Below are 23,322 nucleotides of genomic sequence, written 5' to 3'. Positions count from 1 at the left end.
GTGTGCGTGTGTGCTTGTATGTGTGCGTGTACGTGTGTGTGCGTGTGTATGTGTGTGTGTGTGTGTGTGTGCATGGGTATGTGTGTGTGTGTGCGTGTGTGCATGTGTATGTGTGTGTGTGTGCGTGTGTGTGTGTGTGTGCGTGTGTGTGTGTGTGTGCATGGGTATGTGTGTGTGTGTGCGTGTGTGCATGTGTATGTGTGTGTGTGTGCGTGTGTGTGTGCGTGTGTGTGTGTGTGTGTTAGTATGTGTGTGTGTGCGTGTGTGTGTGTGCATGGGTATGTGTGTGTGTGTGTGCATGTGTATGTGTGTGCGTGTGCGTGTGTGTGTGTGTGTGTGTGTATGTGTGTGTGTGTGCGTGTTTGTGTGTGTGCGTGTGTTTGTGTGTTAGTACGTGTGTGTGTCTGTGTGTCATGTAAATGTCTAATACAGGCAATGAGCCACGAGCCACAATCCATCGATCAGGTGAGACGTTGAACCCGGGTCCTGTCTGCTCCACTGGAAAAGAGCAGGAGTGAGCGTACCAGTGACCAGGCCGAATCCCAATACAATAAACACCACCCTGGCTTAATTCACCCAACCCTGGCTTAATTCACACAACCCTGGCTAATTCACCCAACTCTGGTTAATTCACCCAACCCTGGCTAATTCACACAACCCTAGCTAATTCACATCCAATCTGTCAGCTCCACGCTCTCTGAAGGGCTGTGACCTCTCTGCAAATACCTTCTGGAAATAATCATTCAAACGGGCTCTTTGCTTGGTCATCGACTGAGGCCATTGTAACTCTTAAGCAGCAGCTGGAACATGTGTTTAGTATAATACTCCCAATCAACTAAAAGCAATTGTAGCACATTTCAGTGTTTCAGATAATGGCTAAGAATCCGCTGGTACTCTATTGAGGAGCTGCAGTGCTGTTGTTGTGGGGTTCACTGTAGGAGTCCTGCTGGCTCAGTAGAAAGAACCCTAACCCTAACCCTAACCCTAACCCTGCTGGCTCAGTAGAAAGACGTGGGCAGCAGTGTTGGGATTGTTTCTCCACCACAGCTTTTCCAGCTCTCCTTCAAGTCTTCAAGCAATGCACTCGAAAAGGAGAGTGGAAAACCAAACCCTCAGAAAAGCTGCAGTGTAGGAACTTTTTGCTTCAGTACAGTGCTGGCAATGATTTAGTTAGACGCACTTCTATTAACATTATATATTTAAAGAGATGCAATGGAGTTAGATGTTTTTCTAAGCTTGTTTCCTTACATTTTCTGTAAGGGTCATCAAAGCAGCTATTACCCAGTCAATGCAACCTATTAATCACCCAGCACTTAATATTGATCTACAAGATCTCTAGTGTTCATCAATTTGAACACAATCATACATGTAATACTGTAAGCCACTATACCCAGATGGCACGCTGCTTTTTCTTTCTTACAAGCTGGGTTTGTGATATCAGAAGCTATGGGTGGAAGTTTGGTTTAAAGCAGGTATGCTTATTTCATAAAGAGAAACTGTCTATGGGGATCGTTCTTCACGTGAGTCTCTCTTCATTAACTTGGCGTTTCATTCCAGCCCCAGTGAGGAATGCTGCTCTGGCTTCATCAGCACTCTGTGGCTTAGAGTTTACACTGCAGGATGAAAACCCCAACGCTCAGAGACAGCACGGTGTGAAACATCAGCCTCAGGTGACAGAACTCTGTGCCTGAGAGGGAGGGATGGAGATTTCACCCAGAGCCCTGGACACTTCATCATAAGGACAAAGAGAGCATAGTTCAACCACATGTCAGTGTCTTTATACTGGTATTGATAAATACTTCCCAAGGGGGGTATATATAAAGAGATTGCTTCTGTCACCAGCATGCAGCTGAAACACTCGATTCTCCTGAGCATACACAGGAGGTGATGGTCACTCTATCAGGAAGTGACAAATCCTGTCTTTGCTGTAGCAGCGGAAGGCTGTCAACACTTTCTGTAATGCAATTTGTTTTTTTTTTTACATATTTTAACCTAAATAAACCCCCTGTGGACATTCCCCTCAATTGGAATAAAAGAGTGTCAGAATGAGAGGAAGCCATTCGGACCATCAGTGCTCCTCCGGGTCCTAGTAGCTGAACTGTCAGGGTCATACGGTAGACAAGGGGGTTCAGGTCAGGACTGAGGTGTGCTCTCTCTCCCTCTCACTCTCTTTCATTCTCACTCTCTCTCTCACCATCCCTCTCACTCTCACTCTCTCTCACTCTCTCTCTCTCCCCCTCCCTTTCTCTCTCACTCTCGCTCTCTCTCTCCCCCTCCCTCTCTCTCTCACACTATCTCTCACTCTCACTCTCTCTCTCTCTCATTCACTTGCTTTTATAAGCTCTCGTGGTGCCTGCCTGTCCCACACCTTTCATGCAAGCAAATTATATATACAGTATATAAGGTACATTGAAAATAGTTCAGAAAAAGTTCCTCCTGCTCTTATCACAAAGGAAACCCTAGCGTGCCTCAGAATTGTTTTCAGCTTGGAGGCGTTATGTAGTCAGCCTATTCATAGCCTGCTATCTGCTTTACATCTTTAAAAACAAATTTGAAAGCAAAGTAAGAGAGAAAACGTGTGCTTTATTGCACACGACATGGAAGGGAAGAATTGGTGGTCTCCAATTCTGTACGCCTGGCTATGAACGATTTGATTCATGGCAGAGTTTCTGAGTCATTCTTCACACTTCAGATAATAAAAAGCAGCTCTGAAGTGTTTCAATGAGCTGTTTGTGCAGGAAACATGCCTGCCTCTGAATCCAACTTTGACTGAAGTTCTCTAATCTGTTCAGACACTTCAGATCTCGGGGTGGATAAGGGTTAAACGCTTTTGTTTCAGCCTTCTATTAATCTAACCCCGGCGCCACCATCTAATGCCCTAACACGAATTCTTCCCAATTAGCGCTCTCTCCAATCGAGTCATCTGCACCATAACCAATACAAGGAATTGCAGATTACAGTGCATTACGGTCATAGCAAGACTATTTTCTAGCTGCAGCTGGGCAGATCACACCAATTAAGCCCAGATATTGGAAAAGGGGGGTGTGGGGATTACATTGTGAAGGCCGGGTGCGAGTATTGACAGTACATGAACTCAGAACAGTGTGAATTCAACATGGAGCTCTCTTAGGACAAGTGACACGGTGCGTTGAGAAGCAACACCAGCATGCTAATGAACAGGGCGCTCTGTGCACAGCGCTGTGCATGAGCAGTGCCTGCCAGACCTCCCGCTGCTCTCTGCTGTATACAGAGAGGCTACCACACAAGCGCATCACTGAATCATCATGACACACTTAATGAAGTCATTTGTTTATTCTTTTTTGTGAGTTATGTTTGTATCAGTTTCAAAGACAATAGGCCCTACAATATATATTATATAAGTGTGCGTGTGTGCGTGCGTGCGTGTGTGTGTACAATTATATTAAACAGAATGCATACAATTCTTTAAATATTGCATCCAGTTCAATTTATATTGGTCAACCCTTTACTTGAACACATTACAATGCATAGCAATATAGAGTTTATATAAATCTGGACTTTATCTCAAGTCCACTTAGGGGCTTTAAGTGTTTTTCATAGAATTATGTTTTCACTTATGAGTTGTATTGAATGCATGTGTACTGTGGGCTAGGTTTTGAGATACACATGTGTTTTATTTTTATAGAAACGTTTTCTTACTAACTTTTGTAGTTGATAACATTAATTTAAAAATCCAATTGATGCCTATGATTATTATGTTTTGTGACTAATTTGAAGCTATGAATATGTTTCGATATTAACTAAATCGAGTTATTAATCAAATTGATTCATCTTGTTACATAACTGATTTGGATATACTGCTTACTGTCTTGTTCACAGTCATCTGAAAATAACTTTAGAATATGTTTTGTTGAAAAATAAAATATATATATATATATATATATATATACGTTTTTGATCGATTCAGATTTTGCTGCTGATGTATTTATTCTCAAAAGGTTTTTTTAGGCTGTGCTGGAGCTGCGCTGTGCGTTTTCTTATCTTTTTTTTTGGGGGGGGGGGGGGGGGGGGGGTCGGTCTAAACAGTCTCGCACCAAGGCTCAGTAAATCCTAGTGACGACACTGGCCTCGACTCTATGGTCATCATGGCTTCCATTTGCCATTATACTGGTACTTACATTCTCTTATAAGACAGAACACAAAATGAAAGCGCTGCTAACTATGGCTCCTGATTACAGCGTTATAAAGGGGGGGTGGGGGGTGTAACATCCTTCAATAATAATAATAGTAAGAAGAATGCTGTTTCTATGCTTGCAGTCCCTGCACAGTGCTGCCCCGTGTGCCTGTGTCCAGCGCAGTTCATGCCATCTCTGACTGAGACGGGAGAGCTGGCAGCAGAGCTAGGACATGAGTTTGCCCTGTGTGAATGGCCCCATTGTGTGCTCTGGGCAGCGGACACTTCCACACATAAACACCAACAGGCTTGTCTTTCACCGCTCGCTTTCAAAGAGTTTGTTTCTTTTCCTTTCCCCTCTCCGTGATTGCTCGAGTCACCTCAATTCTGATGTATTTCCCGTGCTCTGGTCTCTCTCTGAGTCTGAGGGATCCTGTCTGCCCTGCGAGGATGCTGGAGAGATTTATCGAACAAACTTGTAAAGCAATGAAATCCAGTAGCAACTTTACAGCAGGTGGAGCAGTTTCTGCTGAGTTTTATGCTGTTAAAATATATATATATATTTTACAAAAGCTTCAGAATTCTGGCACTTGAGACTATTGTCAGAGCATAATGAGATTGCAAAGGGTTTCAGAGACTGGACCGAGGATCACATGTGTTTCATATTTTGTTCATCAAAGATCGGTGGCATGCTTACCCCCAGACTGAGCCCTAATGAGGGTTGTCAGGGCTCCCTAGTGGCGCATCCACTTAAAATGCGGCCAAGTGCTCGCTGACATTGAGAGATGCAACAGTACCATCTACTGGACATATATTGAAATTACGCTTAAGCAGTGTACAGTAAGTACAAAGGGCAGTATTTACAAGAGTGTTAGTGCCCAAGGATTTCTAATAATGTAGACAGAGCCTGAGGTTAAATGTGTCATTAGAAATACATACAACAATAAAGGGCACCTCAAACACCATTCCAGGGAAATTGATTCAGTTCAAACCCTGCCCAGCCTACTGAGATCTAAGCTGACCACAGTCCAAGTAGTAGTGTTGACCAGACCTGACCATGCTAATGCTAAACTTTGTGACATCGGAGCAGATCACAAGTTCTGAAAAACAGATTCTACCAGTTACCAGGAAATCATGCGTATCAGCGTCTTACTGATGTCACCCAGATAGAGGTTATAGGCAGACGTGCTACCAAATGAAAGGGGGTACATGAAGGGGAGAGGTGCTGTCACAGCTCTGCTCCTGACTCCAGTTAACTGATACCGGAGAGGAATGCTACTGCTGGCTTTCAGAGCCCTGTGTCAGTCAGTCTCTCTCTCTCTCTCTCTCTCTCTCTCTCTCTCTCTCTCTCTCTCTCTCTCTCTGACCCATGGAGAAGGAACTACCCATTTTCCAAGACTGACCTGCGCCACACAGCCACTGTTCACTCGGCAGGCCCCAAGCACCTGAACGGGTAAGACACAGACACTGGGAGAGGAAAGAAGGCATGGCAGCCGTGCTAGAATCACGCACCGCTAGCAGAACAGCACCTGTGAGCACAGCACATGCCACATACTACAGCAACCTGTCGTCTTGAAACTGCAGCGTGGGACAGCTGAGACAGTGAGAGAGAGAGAGGGGTGGGAGGGGGAGAAAGAGAGAGGGGGAGGGGGAAGAGGGAGGCAGAGAGAGAGGGAGGGAGAGACAGAGGGGGAGTGAGAGTGGGGGAGGGGGAGGGGGGAAGAGGGAGGCAGAGAGAGAGGGAGGGAGAGACAGAGGGGGAGTGAGAGTGGGGGAGGGTGAGAGAGGGGGGAGAGAAGGGGAGAGAAAGGGGGAGGGGGAGGGAGAGAGGGGGAGGGAGGGAGAGTGTGCTGAATCACTTTTGGGGGGCAGTGTTGGTGCATGCAGAGATGGGGGTTCCGTTGAATTAAATTGTACTTCATTAGAAAAAGTGTTACAAAAGCCAGGCTGAAGGAATTACATACAATAAGGTGTCTAACAATAATAAACCGAACAGCATGTCATAGTACAGTATATATAAAGAAGGGGCAGTAGCACTAACAGGGGCAGGCAGCATTAGACACTTTGAAACACTGAGCTAGGTACATGTTCCCTTCCTGGTCCAGCATGCGTGTGTGTATGCGTGTGAGATGGCGTAAGACTCAGAACCAGGCTGCAAGTACAGTCGGAATGCGACGTTGTGTTTCACTGAGTGTGCAGTGAATCAGAAGCCCAGCACTGTGAGCCCTGTTGGAGAAGGAAAGTGCTCCCCTATTCTCTCTGTCTCTCTCTCTCTGAATCCTGGGAAGAGAGATTGACAGCAGCAGCAGTGGCACTAGGTTCCTTCAAGATAGTCAACCCAGTGAGCCTCCCATACTCACTCACCCTCTCTCTCTCTCTCTCTCTCTCTCTCTCTCTCTCTCTCTCTCTCTCTCTCTCTCACTGACAGCAGATGTTGTAAACATTGATAGGGGTAGGGTGGCAGGTGGGTGGAGTTAGGGAAGTTTTAATTACCAAGTTTGCTAAGTTTTTTTTTTTTTTCAGTTTACGTGCTGCTGTTTTGAGTGGATTATCTGATGCTATATAGACACACTCGTTTATTTCCAGCGAGTTAAAACAGAAGGACAATGAGCCAAACCTCAAATATGAAGCCCGGAAAAACAAAACACTACTAAAAAAAACTACAAACACATAACAATAACGAGCCTATGTGCAGACATACAGTATGCTTGTGTCTGTGAACAAAATTCAGACAGAAGAAACTGTGAAATTAGGTACCTGGAGTACGTGGGGTTGTTAAAAACAAAACAAAACAAAACAAAAAAAACAGTGGGCCGAACAGTTTAGTGCATTAATACAGCAGTCAAAAATCAAAAATATTCGGTGAGTCAAGTTTTGCTGCCCAGTATTGTTTAATTACATATGATGCCTACAAAAAATATAATTAAATCTTTGCTCCAACTATTCCTGTATATTTTCAAACATCACACAAACCTAAAAATATTGACATGTATTAATTAAAATTATATATACATACACCACCGCATTGAATGGTATCAACCAAGCAGTGTCTGAGGAGTATCTTCTACGGATTTCGATGAAAACTCCAAACTGTTGTTTATTACAAACGTAAAAGTATTTTATTAATTCAAATAAAGTGTGTGATATGTGTTGTTTCTGCTTTGGTTTTGTTAGCCGCGTTTCACGACGTAAAGGCAACAAACAAGTTCAACTCCCGCCGTCGTCTTCTTTATCCAACAAATGGCGCCTCCCGCCTAAACCCAGTCTTCACTATCTGTGGGGCAGTGTGCAGGAGGTGTTAAAAAAAAAAATAAAAAAATAAAACGCATTCAAAAATCTCCCACAAATTATCTCAAATTTGAAATTTAAAAATAAAACGTAGATGTGTACAAGCGGCATTCAATTTCCGGTTAAAGATGACTTTAAATTGTTAACTTTGATATTTAATCGGAGCCCTTGTGATTGCGCATCCCTGTGCGGCGCTAATTTAGTTCGGTCTACTGACTGGGTGTTGTTTTTCACAGGGTTCGACCAACCCGAAGAGCGGGGAGCGAAGGGAGGCCATTGAGGACAGTGTTGTACGGAAGAGCTTCAGTTCGTTATTATTTATTTTTATATTTTTATATTAAGACATCCCATTTATCGCTCCAGTGATGGAAAACGAAATAACAGTAAGTATTTGATATACGCATTTTATTTGAACTGTCCTGAGTGAATTTTTTAAAAATATATATTTTACATTTAAATATGTCTTATGACAGAATAAACTATCACGTAATGTAGGTACCGTAGTCGATCGATGTTGAAAAATGCAAAGTAACGTAATTACTTTTTTTGTATTATATATTATTATGTCTTATTGTGGTAACTGTACTATATATTGAACCGATTAATTGTAATTATTTATTGGTGTTTATATAGAATAAGTATAATCAGCACTTTATTTTTATTTTACAGACAGAAGTTTGAAGTAAAAAAAAAAAAAAAAACTAAAGTTTTTTTCGACGATATTAAAACTGTGTTTTATTTTTTCTGTCGCATTGGCCGCCAAAATAATTGTTTATTAAAATGTGTAGGTTTGTACTTCATATTTTTATAATAAAAAAAAAATAACATTGAGCTGAATTGATTTTCTTTTGATCGACAAGAGCTGGTTAAATATAGATGGTTACAGGTGTCACTGCCTCAGGTTATTGTTTCAGTGTTACAAGTACCCTTGGTTACGATGCTAATACTGTACTCTTTAATACTGAAGGAGATACAAATAAAAAAAGGGGGATGGATACTGTTTTCAAGGAATTTTATCAGAATTAATATACAGGAGACATCAAACTCAAATTTCTCATATTTTGAGATTTATAACTCATAGAATAGTATTTTTGACATAAACTGCAATTTTATTATAAAATTTTAGAATTTCATAATGGTGGTAATGAATACAGTACGAATTTGGTTTATTATATTACAGTAAGGGATATTTTTAATCCACATATGCACAATGGTTTTTATTTACGTTTTCAGTCGTGTTCAATAATTAAGTTAGTTGTCCCCTAACCAGCATCTGCTTGAATGCTTGGCTTAAACAGAAATGAAGGTGAAGCAGTTTTACCTTAGCACGCTCGTATTTTGAAGTTAGGGAGGAAGCCCTGTCCTGGTTGTGTGTTATTGATGAAGTCCTGTCATTATTGTGTGTTGTGGTTGTGTGTGGGTTATGAAGCTCTGTCATGAATTTTGTTGTCTTTGTCTATCCACAGCAGACGAGCAGTCAGACCCAGACCGGCTCGCTGTCCCCCCCGAACGGCATGGCCCCCAGCCCCGGGAACCACGGAAACCCCACCAGCGCCCCCCGCTATGGCACTGTCATCCCCAACCGCATCTTCGTGGGGGGCATCGACTTCAAAGTCAGTTCCTCTGTGGTTGATATAATGCATTTCAAAATGGTGGCACAGGGGCAGAGTACAAGGGCCTTCCCATGAAAATGTTTTATTTGTTTCACATCAGTATTACATTGCTCCCCCTTTATAACGAGACCATGTTATTTGTGTTCCGTCTTATAACGAGAGTGAAATTGAGAGCGGAATGGCATGATGGAGACAATGGGAGCTGCGAGCATACAGCCACGTTACTGCTTCTGCGGCAGGTGTGACTGCTGTTCACAAGACAGAGGCAGACGGAGTCCTGTGTTGTGGTGAAAGCTCCTCAGTGTTTTCTCTCTCTCTCTGTTGATCCCCAGACCAATGAAAACGACCTGCGCAAGTTCTTCTCTCACTACGGGGTGGTGAACGAGGTGAAGATAGTCAACGACAGGGCCGGAGTCTCCAAAGGGTGCGTACACTTCACTGATCTGTGTACAAGCACACTGTACCCTTCCCTGTGATCTGTGTACAAGAGCACTGTACACTTCACTGATCTGTATACAAGCACACTGTACCCTTCACTGTGAGCTGTGTACAAGAGCACTGTACACTTCACTGATCTGTATACAAGCACACTGTACCCTTCACTGTGATCTGTGTACAAGAGCACTGTACACTTCACTGATCTGTATACAAGCACACTGTACCCTTCACTGTGATCTGTGTACAAGCGCACTGTGTACTGCACTGTGATCTGTGTACAAGCGCACTGTGTACTTCACTGTGATCTGTGTACTTCACTGTGCTTGGTACACTGTACAGTTGCTGGGATGTGTGCGCTGTACAGTTGACTGTGTACTCTACTTCACTGTGTTTTGTACACTACACTGACCGGTATAATTCATTGTGCATCATAACCAGATCAGGGCTTTACAGGGTCTCTTGTCCATAAATGCGATTATAAATCACATATGAGAAATCACTCAGTCACTGTTAAGGATTTGTCATACTTAAAAACAACAGTGCTTGTTTATGTTTAACAGTAGTGCATGAGTACAGATGTCATTTTTGTGATTTGTAGCAAGTTGTGTGCAGGGTGACCTATGTTATAACAGAAATCAGTTTGCACAATTTCCGCAGCCAGCTTTGCGGGCCTCTCGCCGAAACTACAAAAGATGTAATCTCTTATGATGTCAAGAGACACCCTACCCGCAGCATATTAAAAACCAAACTGGTAGGCTGTATACAACCAGAGCACAAACCAGGCAACACTTTAAACCATCGGTGCAAGAATATGTTGTCTCAAGTTACCAAGGTCTTGTAATTAAGAACAGAAGTGAGGTCTCCTATGTCAAGACTTGTGTACCTAGTCAGAGAAGGACCCTGTAGGGGCTCCCGAGTGGCGCATCCAGTAAAGGCGCTCCGCATGGAGTGCAGGATGTGACTTATAGTCCGGACGTTGCGAGTTTGAGTCCAGGCTATTCCTTTGCCAACCGAGGGCGGGAGCTTCCAGGGGGCAGGGCTCAATTGGCCGAGCACCGCCCAGGGGGGGAGGGTTAGATCAGCCAGGGTGTCCTCGGCTCACCGCGCACCAGCGACCCCTGTAGTCTGGCCGGCCGCCTGCGGGCTTGCCTGTAAGCTGCCCGAGAGCTGCGTTGTCCTCCAACGCTGTAGCTCTTGGGTGGCTGCATGGTGAGTCCGCAGTGTGAAAAAAAGCGGTCGGCTGACGGCACACGCTTCTGAGGACAGCGTGTGTTCGTCTTCGCCCTCCCGAGTCAGTGCAGGGGTGGTAGCGGTGAGCTGTGCCTAAAAATAATTGGCCATTCTAAATTGGGGAGAAAATAATAAAAAATAAAAAAAAAAAGAGAAGGACCCTGTTTAGTCCAAATACAATCACAGTCAGGCAGTAACTTCAAACCCTGCCGTAAACTAACAGAGAGCCTGTCCTGTGTCTGTCCCCACAGGTATGGATTTGTGACGTTTGAGACACAGGACGATGCGCAGAAGATACTGCAGGAGGTACAAGTTTGCTGGAAGTGGGGATGTGCTAAGAATTTGTTCTTTGAAGTTGCTGCTGCTGCTGCTGCATATTTAATTGCTGCAGCTGTTTATATATACAGTGCCTTGCAAAAGTATTCAGACCCCTGACCAATTCTCTCATATTACTGAATCAATTATTGTAAGGTGACTATTTTTATGTTGGGAAATATTTTTAAGAAAAATAAAAAACTGAAATATCTTGCTTGCATAAGTATTCAACCCCTGTGCTGTGGAAGCTCCCAGTTTACACCGATGAAAGGAATTGCTCTAACAAGAACACAATTACCTTACCATTGGCCTCCACCTGTGAACCATTAAAGTTGCTGTCACATTTTCTGGATAAAAACCCCACTGTTGAAGGATCATTGGTCAGGCAGTCAATCTGAAGGAAAATGAAGACCAAAGAGCATTCTACAGAAGTTAGAGATAAAGTAATACAAATGCATAGATTAGGGAAAGGGTACAAAATAATATCCAAGTGTTTGGATATCCCAGTGAGCACAGTTGGATCAATAATCAGGAAGTGGAAGCTGCATCACACCACCCAGGCACTGCCAAGAAAAGGCCGTCCCTCAAAACTCAGCGCTCAAACAAGAAGGCGACTTGTGAGAGAAGCCACAGAGAGGCCAACAATCACTTTGAAGGAGCTACAGTTCAGTGGCTGGGAGTGGAATAATGGTGCACCAGTCAACCATATCAAGAGCTCTGCATAACACTGGCCTGTATGGGAGGGTGGCAAGAAAGAAGCCGTTACTCAAAAAGTACCATCTGAAAGCACGTCTGGAGTTTGCCAGAAAGCATGAGAGTGACCCAGCTGCGATGTGGGAAAAGGTTTTGTGGTCAGATGAGACCAAGATAGAGCTTTTTGGCCAAAACTCAAAGCGCTATGTGTGGCACAAACCTAACACTGCCCATGCCTCAAGACACGCCATCCCTACAGTGAAGTATGGTGGTGGCAGCATCATGCTGTGGGGATGCTTCTCATCAGCAGGGACTGGGCATCTTGTTAAAATTGAAGGAAGAATGGATGGAGCAAAATACAGGGAAATACTGCAAGAGAACCTGCTTCAGTCCGCTAAAAAACTGAAGCTTGGGAGGAAATTCACCTTTCAGCAGGACAATGATCCCAAGCACAAGGCCAAAGCAACATTGGAGTGGCTCAAGAACAAAAAGGTGAATGTCCTACAGTGGCCCAGTCAAAGTCCTGATCTCAATCCCATTGAGAATCTGTGGCACTATTTGAAAATTGTGGTCCACAAGCGTTGTCCAACCAACCTGAACAACCTGGAGCAAATCTGACAAGAAGAATGGGCCAGAATCACTCCGACACTGTGTGCAAAGCTGGTACATACTTACCCCAAAAGACTTAAAGCTGTTACTGCAGCGAAAGGTGGCTCTACCAAATATTAATGTGTGGGGGTTGAATACTTATGCAAGCAAGATATTTCAGTTTTTTATTTTTCTTAAAATATTTCCCAACATAAAACCAATGTCACCTTAATTGATTTTGAGTTTCAGTGTTTTAAAATATCAAACAGAACGAAATTTCAATGTACCATTTGTAATTCAGTAATATGAGAGAATTGGTCAGGGGTCTGAATACTTTTGCAAGGCACTGTATATATATATGTGTGTGTGTGTGTATTGTATTCTAGTGGTAACAGAAAAGAACATGTTGTCCTTTATTGCTGATGTTTGTCAATGAGAAGGTGTCATAAGTGTTTCAGTACAGGAATTGATTGGTTGATTGTGTGCTAGTTTTTCTCCATTCACTCCACTCTCATCCTCTGTCTGTCTCTCTAGGCTGATAAACTCTTCTTCAGAGATAAAAAGCTGAATGTCGGCCCAGCCATCCGCAAACAGCAAGTGGGGATCCCCTGTACGTACTTAGAACTAAAAAGTCCCATTGACAAAGTTTGCTCGTCTGAACATTTGTGTAACCTTTTAAGTTTCTTAGTGCAATATGCATATAATAATCTGCCTATGGGGTGTGATATGTATATAATATTATGACTCTGGGGGTGTAATATCTTTATATTCTATGACAGCAGTATATTCTGCTAATACAATATGTGTGTATATAAATCTGTCTTTGGGGGTGTGGTATGTATAATATTATGGCTCTGTTTAGACACATGAAATGATGTGTATAATATTATGACTGGTCACGGGATGTGCTCTCTTTTTCTCTGTGTTTAATACGGCTCGTTTTTTGTCTTTGCTGCCCCTGTAACAGATGCTGGATTCCCTTTCTCAGGCTCGAGCCCCAGTGTGACCCCCCCTGCCCCGGCCACCATGTACTTCACCACCTCCACAGGGTACCCCTACACCTACCACAACGGAGTGGCATACTTCCACGCCCCTGAAATCACCTCCGTGCCACAGCACTGGCCTGTAAGTTTCCACACCGCAAAGTTAATCAGGGCAATACTGAGTTCAAATCTGAGCTCATTCATACACTAAATAAAAAAAAATATGAATATTGGACTTGCATCAGTAGAAACCAGTAAGGGCCATATCCAGACAACAAAGATACACAATCAAAGAGACCAGGAACTGAACAATATAAACCATAAATATAAGCAAGAAATAAGTAGCGGTTGAAGCACTTACATTATCACCTGGAGTTGTCACATGCTTGTTTTATACCATTAAAATGATTTTATTCTTCTCTGCAAATATGCCTTTGCACTTACTTCAGAACAGGACCCAAGGTCTTTTCCGCACTCGCTCTGTTAGTTTCACATTTTGTAAAATTAACATGGATTGTTTTCCCCTGAAGTCGTTTTCTGCACTATGTCACGATCATCAAAATGCAGCAAAGCGTAGTGGAAGCATAGTTGAAGCATTGGAATAGCATAGGTAAAGTGAGCGATTACTGTGCGAATGCTCCACACTAAACCTGTTGAAGAGGTATAAAGCTGTGGTAGTGATTGTCCCTCTGTCTGTCTGACTGTGTTTCAGCCCTGCTCCATCTCCAGCTCCCCAGTCATGGTCACACACCAGGCTCAGCCAGTATTACAGCAGCCAGCTTGTCATTACCAGGTAGGGAGCTCTGGTTTGTTTGGATTTTTTCCTGAAGACGGTTATTAAAGGTTTAGATCAGCAACCCATTTCCTAGGTAATAATCGATGCACTTTATTAGAAAGAAGCAAAAGAAAAATGTGCTTTCAGATCAGACTGAAAACATTCATGTGCTAGTAACGAGGCATGAAGCAACAGACGGCATCAGAACGTTTAATCAGTCAATCAATATTTAATTGAGGCTTGCAAAAACAAAACAAAAACAATAGCGACCAATAATATATTCATTGTTGCGTCTCTTGTGTTTTTATTTCACCCTGTTGTCATTTAGTGCTCTGACAAATATTTAAATATTGGAACAAGCACTGCTTGAACTGTATTCACAAAATGATCATGTTTGTATTCGTTCATATAACAGAATTGACTATTAGGGGGCTCCCGAGTGGCGCATCCGGTAAAGGCACTCCGCGTGGAGTGCAGGATGTGCCCTGTAGCCTGTAAGCTGCCCAGAGCTGCGTTGTCCTTCCGATGCTGTAGCTCTGAGGTGGCTGCATGGTGAGTCTGCAGAGTTTGTTTAAACTGATTTTGTGGTAATGTCCTCAGGTGCCTAATAACGTTTTTTTCTCTGAATTCTGCAATTCCGTCCATGTTCTCCGAAACATGGATTTCATAGGGCCCTATGTATCACAGACATATAATGCAAAAGAAGCCATTGCATAAATGACGTCTGAAATAAATAACACACCTGCTTCTCCTTCCATTAATAGGTAGTTTGGTGGTTTAGCAGGGTTGATTTTACTCCTGAGAGATTTTCTTCCCTGTAATATGGTGTACATTTCACTTAATGAAAAAGGAAAACCTCCCTGGTAATGCTGTATTCATTGTGAATCCTCCAGGCTCCTACCCAGTGTCTTCCAGGCCAGTGGCAGTGGAGTCTCCCGCAGGTATGGAGCCCGTGTAGATGCACCACAGTACGTACTGGATTATTAACTGTCCTGGCAGCTGTACACTGTAGTATACTTTAGTTATATTCTATATACTTTTTAGTATTATGCAGTATTTACTATGCTTACCATAGTTATTGTCACATTTCCAAATTGACAGTAGTTAATGTAACTTGTATACTGTTGTACAAACTGAACACAGTAAAATGGCAGTGTTTATTAAGGAATGCTGCAGTGAATGGCAGTGTTTATTAAGGAATGCTGCAGTGAATGGCAGTGTTTATTAAGGAATGCTGCAGTGAATGGCAGTGTTTATTAAGGAATGCTGCAGTGAATGGCAGTGTTTATTAAGGAATGCTGCAGTGAATGGCAGTGTTTATTAAGGAATGCTGCAGTGAATGGCAGTGTTTATTAAGGAATGCTGCAGTGAATGGCAGTGTTCATTAAGGAATGCTGCAGTGAATGGCAGTGTTTATTAAGGAATGCTGCAGTGAATGGCAGTGTTTATTAAGGAATGCTGCAGTGAATGGCAGTGTTTATTAAGGAATGCTGCAGTGAATGGCAGTGTTCATTAAGGAATGCTGCAGTGAATGGCAGTGTTCATTAAGGAATGCTGCAGTGAATGGCAGTGTTTATTAAGGAATGCTGCAGTGAATGGCAGTGTTTATTAAGGAATGCTGCAGTGAATGGCAGTGTTCATTAAGGAATGCTGCAGTGAATGGCAGTGTTCATTAAGGAATGCTGCAGTGAATGGCAGTGATTGTATTGTCTCTCAGTCCCCAGCCCCGGCCGTGCCTCTTCTCTACATGCAGGCCTCTGATATCCTGTACCAGACCCAGGAGCTGTCGCAGGACGGTGGCTGTGCCCCCTCCACCCTGCCCATGCTGGAGGCCACGGTCCCTGAGGTAAGAGCCCCCTGCTCTGTGTGTGTGAAAAAACCCTTCTCACATCTCATTGCAGTTCCTACTATAGCGTGTAAGGAAACTCAGTTATTCATGTATTTGTGTGTGAAGGAGCGCACACAACAAGGATTTAAGTAGAATTTACCAAGTGTCCTTTATTGACTAAAGTCATTGATAATATTATAATTATAATATTATATTATAATCTAAAGTTACACACATATTGCTTAAACATTACCATTTAGACACAGTGATGTAGCACCTGGTTATAAACAGAATGTAAGTAGTGATCCATTACTGAATCTTTCCCAGGCAATGAAACATTCTTTCTGTCAAAGTTTTGTACTGATAATCTTTTCATTAACTCTTTCCTTACAAGTATGTGTTACTACACTAGTCCCCTTTCAAGGGTTTCCCATAGTTAAAGCATAGCAGTGTAATAATGCATAGTGCAAGCTTTGGAAGGCATAGATAAGCATTGTGAAGCACAGAGAGGTATGTTAAGCCTGTCAAAAACCACAACAAACCATGGTAAACTAAATGCACAGTATAACCATGGGAAAAGCAGGGGAAAGGCTAATGTGGTAATCTTTTCAAAGGGTGGCTGCAGTTGCCCTGCTGCTGTTTTGTGGTGCAGCTGAAGTGTGATACAGTGTGTTTTGGTTGCAGGCGTTCCCGGAGCACGGTGTGCAGCCAGCGTACCACCAGGTGTTCACACAGAGCCCCGTCTGTATGCCGCAACCACCCATCCTGCAGCAGGAACCAGTGAAGGTAACGGGGGCATTTACTTTAAACTTGATCACAAATATGCATGTGAAATATAGATTTTGAACGTAATGTATATAAGATAGTAACTATATAATGTAAGGATATTTCTTTAATATTCAGTGTCTATTTATAGCCCATATACACATAATAATAAACATTATAATAGTCCATTATTTTAAACTCTATTGAAGTGCTTCTCATTAGGGGTTGTCTGAGTGCTTACCAACATTCCCAAAATGTTAGTTTAAACTTTTCAACATCTTTACTCTTGAAGTTTAAACGTTTAGGAAATTAAACAGTATCGGACACTCTTGAGTAAATGTATTTAAAAGTTGGAGAAAAAAAACAAACATGCTTTCTTAAAAGCTACATAGAAGTGCAAGAAGGCACCAGCAGGTGTGGAAATGCTTGAGTCATCAGACAACAACAGGAAGTGTGTGTGGTTGTGCCATCTGGACAGAAACAACATGCTCCAGTAGCAGCTGGAGGGGCGCAGTTTGTACAGTAGATGGCGCTGTCTCTCCCGTGTGCAGGGAGTGCTGAGTCTGGAGGTTGATTTCACACTTTTTTCATTACATTTACTATCAAATACTTCTCAAAAATGTCTCATCTGGTGAGTAGACTCAGCATCGTAATGTCATAGAAAAAACTTTTGACACTTAGTTTTCTAGATTCAGATATCCATAATATTACATATTTTAATAAGGCAGTGGTGGAGTGGGTGAGTGAAAAGCTGTGAGTAAACAAGCAATTAGCTGCCGTTAGTAATTACTTCCTGCAGACTGCCTCAGCTGGTTCTCATTAGCAGAGCCTGCAGCGCACACTAGAGCTGTGTTCCAGCCACCAGCATGGGTGCGAACCCTTACTAAACATCTTACTGTATAAAGGGCTGTTACTAATTCACTGTGTGTCTGGCGCTGTGTGTCTCCCTGCAGGATCAGAGGCTGCACGCTATGCACAGGGGGTTCTCACAGTCTCCCATGGGGCTGAAGCCCCGCTACACCCGCAGCTCGCACTACCACAGCCGCAAAGACTACCGACCCGAAGAGTCCATCCTCGCCCCCCCAGCCAGCACTGACTCTCTCAACTAGAGCGGGAGGGAGGAGGAACCAGGGCCTCCGAACTGCTCCTTCACCACGCACACACTGGGGTTCCACTGGTCAGGGGGTCCGTTAGGGGGGCTCAGACACTGCAGAGAAGGAGGTACAGAAAAGCAGGTGTAGGTAGCAAATCTCGTCACTCTGTTTTGTTAAAGGCTGACGGAGTGATTTCAGTAAAACCTATATATAAAGGCACCTGCTATTAGCAGCTGCAAAATCCGAGTGTATGGCGTGAGTGACAGAGGCATGCTCTTTAATAAACTGTTTAAAGTGGCCTGTACCGGTCGCTGATCACTCCCTTTGGTGATTGTTAAGTCATGTTTCATTGTTTTCATGAAAATGTGCTAGAAACCAACAACAAAATTTGTGCTTATGAAACTTTATTAAAATCATCAGAACAGTGCTCTGTTAAAGGCAGGTTAGCTGCACTGTACAACTAGAATAAGCTCCAAATTCAGAGCACTGCAGTAGCCACAGTTTAACCTGTTTGACTGTACTGCTTTCTTCGTACTCATTTACTGCATTTCCACTGCAGTCATCTTGTTTCACACGGCAGAATCTGTAGTTCAATTCTCTGCGTTTTCCCTTTCAGAAAAAATTGTGCTCATGACCAGTTGGAGAAATTAGCTTTTGAGAATGTAACTCTTAAAGAGCCAGTATGACATTCATATAGGTTATAACAGTACTTGTAAGATGATCCCGGATCACGACAGTAGCCGCTGTGGTTGTAAGCGGAGGTCAGAACCACAGTGTTGGGTTGTCATCTCGTGCCCTGGCCCTAACGGATCATTCCAAAATAATAGAAAAAAAAGATTTAAAAAAAATCAACCAATTTTTTCTCTATATTGTGGCAGCAAGAAATAAAACAGAACAGCATTTAACTTTTCTTTTTTTTCTTTAAAAAAAAAAAGTGTATTATGATAATGGCTACAACATTATAATAACTGTGTGTGTAGACTAGACAGTATGTTTTATATTGCATAGATGTATCCTTTTATTCTTGACTGTGGTGAAGACCATGGGTCTTGAAAACACACCTCTTAATTCATGCATTGCAAATGTCTATACCAAACATGATTCAAAGATTGTAACCAAAGTGTCGTTCTCCTCCACTGACAAGGTGGCAGCATTTGAATGGCCGGTTACTTCTATTGCGGTAAGCAGGTCAGTCTTCGGTCCTGCAGTCATTAGTTGTAGATGTAAAACAAGTGTGTGCTATTTCAAGTGGCGCGTTGATGACTGGAAAATGTAATTTCTGGATCTAAATAAAAAATTCGGATTCATGTACAACACTGGGAAGGTTAAACTATGATACTGGATCTTTAAGAGTACAAATCTGGTTGGTTAAAATGTTAAAAAAAAAAAAAAAAAAAATACAGACATTATAGAAACCTGGTAGACTGGATTGGTTTAGAAAACAGTTCTTCAGAGTACAGTTCCGAGAGCAGTTCTGGAGACTTTTTTCCCAGATTTGTTTCCTGCACTGCCTGTAAATAAAACTCTCCTACCTAGCCCCCTGGTACCAGTGAGCCCCAGTAATCCCTGTGTGCGCTGAGCTGCAATCGAGACCCAAGGAGAGGGTCCGTCTCCACGACCTGCCTCGTAAACTACTGAGCCTGTAAGAATTCTACCTTCTATTCCCTTGTTTACACTGCCTGGTGGGTGAAGGCTGGTGCAGGCACTACGCTTGCATTCTTTATAACATTGAATGTGTTTTACTAAACTGCAGGGTAGTGTGCCAGGGCATAACGAAATTGCATGAATACTCCTTAGCAATAGATTCACTTTTTTATTTGTAACTCCTATACCTTCATGTGTAAACAGAATCTTTCAGTATAAGCACAGCATTACAGACTGCTGTGCTGTCAAGCTTCTTACAACACAATCGTGGTTACACCCCCCCCCCCCCCCCTCACCCTCTTTCTGGTCATATCAGCCTTTGTTGTGTCAGCTGATTCATTTGACGATTAATTGACAAGAGCACAAACATCTTACAAGCATTGATTGGCTGCCTTGAAAGCCAGGTAGTTTAAAAAGAAATATGAAACTCTGCTTGTTCTGTAGAAGCTACAGATTAAAATAAGTGATGGAAATGTTTGTGGAGAGGCGTCTGTCCCACTCTACTTAGCAAGAGAGAGAGGTGCAGCTCTTAAAGAGCAAGGAGCTCTGAAAGGACTAGTTTTTAATGGACGCAATTCTGTACGGTTGGAATCATTTTTTTCACAAACAAAGATTTTAAACCCTAAATTTCATAGATTTAAAATATGCATATCAGGAGTAAAATGTAGTAAATATCTATTTCACATCAAAGGATTAAAACCAGTCCTTACCCGGACTTTCAGAAACTTTGTAGTGCCAACAAAGTGTGTTTTTCAATGTTTGAAAAGTATGTCAAATAGATTTTCTAGTTTTCAAAAACATGATGAACACTAATGAGACACTAGCCAAAACATTTATCTGCTTGACTTATTTTTTTATTTTCAAAAACTTCAAAAATATTGTTTTAGATTTCAGTGATCTTTGCTCTTTAAGAAATTGGTACTGTACAATGGAATTCAAATCACCAGAACAGGAAGGCTTAAAAAAAAAAAAAGATAGATGTATGAGTAAAGTCTTGAATAGATTCTTTTTTTTTCTTGATAAAATAACAGATTTTTGTATTTGTACGGTGTCGAATGGATAGAGTATAGCTTGGGTCTAGTTTTAGGACTGATTTGGGCACAGAGTTCTATTACCACACATTGCTTACTGATGTGAAACGTTTAAAAAGTGTGAGGTGTGGGATTCTCAATTCAGGGCATTTATTGTTTATTTTAGATATTTCTTCTGTTTTATTTGTTTTTGAACTTCAGTGTAGGACCCGGTATGGGCAGAGTCAGAACAATGTGGGTTGTCTTTAAAATTATTTTATAGTACATTTGTGACAGACAAGGAGTCCTGGAGGGTTTGACTAGTACTATATGTACAGCGCTTTTTTTTATATATTCTCATTATATTCACATTTCCCAGTAAGGGAAACCTGGACAAAGCTAACCTGTTGTTAACCTGGACAAAGGACAACTTTTGTGATTTTGTGATATTTTTATACCGCACAGTATGCCAACCCACTGCCTCCCACTGAGCTACAGCAAACACCAGTTTTACAATAATATGTTTAAAGTGAGGAATTATGTTTTTCACAGTGTGCTTCACACAGCCCTGAGCCCAAGAAATACTGGCAGCTATCAAGACCTTGTTACATTTATACATTTCATGCACTCTGTTCAGAAACACATCTTTCGACAATCTTGTCCATGTTTTTTATATGTATTTGTTTAATGTGTTTCAGAAGGGTGTGGTTTATGTTAAGGGTAGGTGTATTTGAGAATTTGATCATTTTATTTTGCTAGTTCAACTGAGAGTCTAGAACATGTGCAGGAGAAAACAACCTGAGCCACTCATTTTGTTTTTTTACGTTTGAGATGTGAAAGTTTTGTTTTTTATGTTTGAGACGTGAAAGTTGTTTTTTATGTTTGAGACGTGAAAGACTGCTGGTTTTGGTGAACGGTTGTTATGTATTTCATGTGATGTAAGGTTTCATCGCAGTAAGTAAATAGTTTAGGGTGCTTGTTCAATAACCCTTAGTCTAACGCAGTCTCTTCCATAAGTATCAGTGCTACATTACAGTAAGTTATATACCTCTGCATGGGGACAGTGCCTCCTCAGAACAGAGCTTACATGCTCAAGGCTTTGTATTAGCATCCACTTTGGGGACAGGGTCCCTTGGAAATGAGTACAGATGCATGCTGCATAATAAACCATTTAAAAATGAACACTAAAAAGCCTAGAGGTCATATTCACAATGCATTTACCCATGTTAAAGTCTAGACCATTTATTGTACAAGGACAAACAATCTAGCAAGAAACCGCTCCTAAATGAGCGTGCTGAGTTACTTATCTGAAGCTTTGTAAATCTAGCACTGGGGTAAATGCTGTTTGAGTGCAGCCTCTTTTGTTTTTTATACTAATATAAAGTTAAAACAGTGTACAAGGTCATTTATTTTGGCTGAAATAGCGGGAAGGAAAACGTTAGTTTAGGTAAATCCAAGTCTTCATGTTACTAAAACGTTTTATATTGTTCAACCTAGAGTAAGATTTGTAATGTAAAAAAGGGTTGATATTGAACACAAAAAAATACCAAAAAAATATTTTTTACAGCTGTGTCTGAACGTTTAAATCAACATTAATATAAAAAAACAACCTATAACTTATTTTGCAGATCTTAGTAAATACAATACTTCAGCAGAAAAAGTTCAAGCTCTGCTGTGTTTGCTTTGCGCTTTTCAGCCTCGTTTGTCCGAGTGGTCCGAGTGTAGCGTACCTTTAGCAGGATCATTCGATGGGAGTATTTAAAGGGTGTAGTTTGTCTCACTCCCTTGCCCCACTGCAAGCCAGCTTGCCTTTAGCAGGGCATAAAGAGTAGGTTTGAGCACTGGCAGGGTGGGGCTGATGGGTTCATTCCCACAGTTTCTTACACAAACACAAAACTTCAAACCAACTGCCAGGATGTATCACTATTGTAAAAAGTTGGGTAGCGTAAGTGCAGTGCATTCAACCAGACTGATCAGGCTCTTAGTGTGTGGGACTGTGTGTACCTCACACTGTGCCTGGCATTGACAATGCAAACGCAACCTGCATCTGTAGATGTTACAGAAGTAACATCTACAGCGCTACCAAAGGACTGGCATGTCAAACTTCCTACTGCCCTGTCTCGCCTCCTCACAGTTGTCAGCAGCTCATCCGCAGGGCAGGAGGCTGAAAGAGTCATCTGCAGCATCAGCTTTGCAGTGTTGAGCCAGGCCTCCATAGTAGCGGTGAGCAAGCAGGTTGACTGATGCAGCCAGCTGAAGAGTCACGCCTGCACAGCCTCAGCACTGCCAGGCAGACTCACACAGGTGTCAGCTTCACCAGCTCGGGAGAGCCAGCGTAGACAGCTGATCAGGGCTTTATTTTGTACCTGTCATCAGAAGTCTGCTTCATCAGAAGTCTGAAACGTTCACGCTGAGCTTTTCCAATCGGACTGCCCGGTCTGAATCATGCCTGCCTGATGATAGGTTTAAGGTCTGTCCGTCAGTCTGGATTGAATGAGCCGGAGTGAGTAAATAGTTCTTTAGTATATTTAAAAACAAAAAGAAAGCCGCTTTAAGTTTAGTAGCACTGTGTTTTAGTTGAAAGGTTTATGTTTGTATTCGCAGTGGTAGGTTTGTGTATGTGTTTGTATATGTGGCTAAAGGGAAAAGAATGTTGTAAAAGAGACTGAAGAATAAACAGTTGTGATTTTACACAAATCTCTATATTGGCTGTGTGGTTTTATTTAAAAAGCTTTGAAACTTACTAACACTAAACTGAATACTAAAATAGCATCTGTGGTTTACACAAGTACTATAAAAAGGCATGCTTTCAGCTGTCAAATATGAGATATAAGAAGTCCTTTAGAAGTTAAATGCACAGCGGGATATATTTTGTCCTCAAGAGATTTGTGAGGTTTTTAGCTGT

At 42.1% G+C, this 23,322-nt stretch overlaps 1 protein-coding gene across 2 annotated transcripts; it reads left to right on the top strand.

The window, feature by feature from the left end:
- The first annotated feature begins 5,476 nt into the window (after positions 1–5,476).
- Positions 5,477–23,114, top strand: LOC117426144 (protein boule-like). 2 transcript variants are annotated; one of them, XM_034043479.3, is made up of 12 exons: positions 5,477–5,606; positions 7,678–7,824; positions 8,908–9,054; positions 9,387–9,478; positions 10,974–11,028; positions 12,853–12,928; positions 13,286–13,443; positions 14,014–14,094; positions 14,970–15,017; positions 15,794–15,922; positions 16,589–16,690; positions 17,623–23,114. In XM_034043479.3, exons 2-12 carry the CDS (start codon positions 7,807–7,809, stop codon positions 17,776–17,778), a joined length of 1,062 nt encoding a protein of 353 aa, XP_033899370.2. In that variant the 5' UTR covers positions 5,477–5,606; positions 7,678–7,806; the 3' UTR covers positions 17,779–23,114. The 2 variants fall into 2 exon arrangements, with proteins under 2 accessions (XP_033899370.2, XP_058889892.1); XM_059033909.1 differs by having other exon boundaries at positions 14,970–15,044.
- The last annotated feature ends 208 nt before the right edge of the window (positions 23,115–23,322 follow it).

Source organism: Acipenser ruthenus, chromosome 11 (genome assembly GCF_902713425.1).
Source record: "Acipenser ruthenus chromosome 11, fAciRut3.2 maternal haplotype, whole genome shotgun sequence".
Lineage (NCBI taxonomy): Eukaryota > Metazoa > Chordata > Actinopteri > Acipenseriformes > Acipenseridae > Acipenser > Acipenser ruthenus.
This window is presented reverse-complemented; position numbering and strand designations above follow the sequence as displayed.

What these genes read in the sequence shown, in the direction of transcription:
- LOC117426144 (XM_059033909.1), top strand. An exon ending in AGGGCCGGAGTCTCCAAAGG is followed by an intron (nt 9,479 to 10,973) that starts GTGCGTACACTT and finishes CTGTCCCCACAG; the next exon opens with GTATGGATTTGTGACGTTTG. An exon ending in TGCAGCAGGAACCAGTGAAG is followed by an intron (nt 16,691 to 17,622) that starts GTAACGGGGGCA and finishes GTCTCCCTGCAG; the next exon opens with GATCAGAGGCTGCACGCTAT.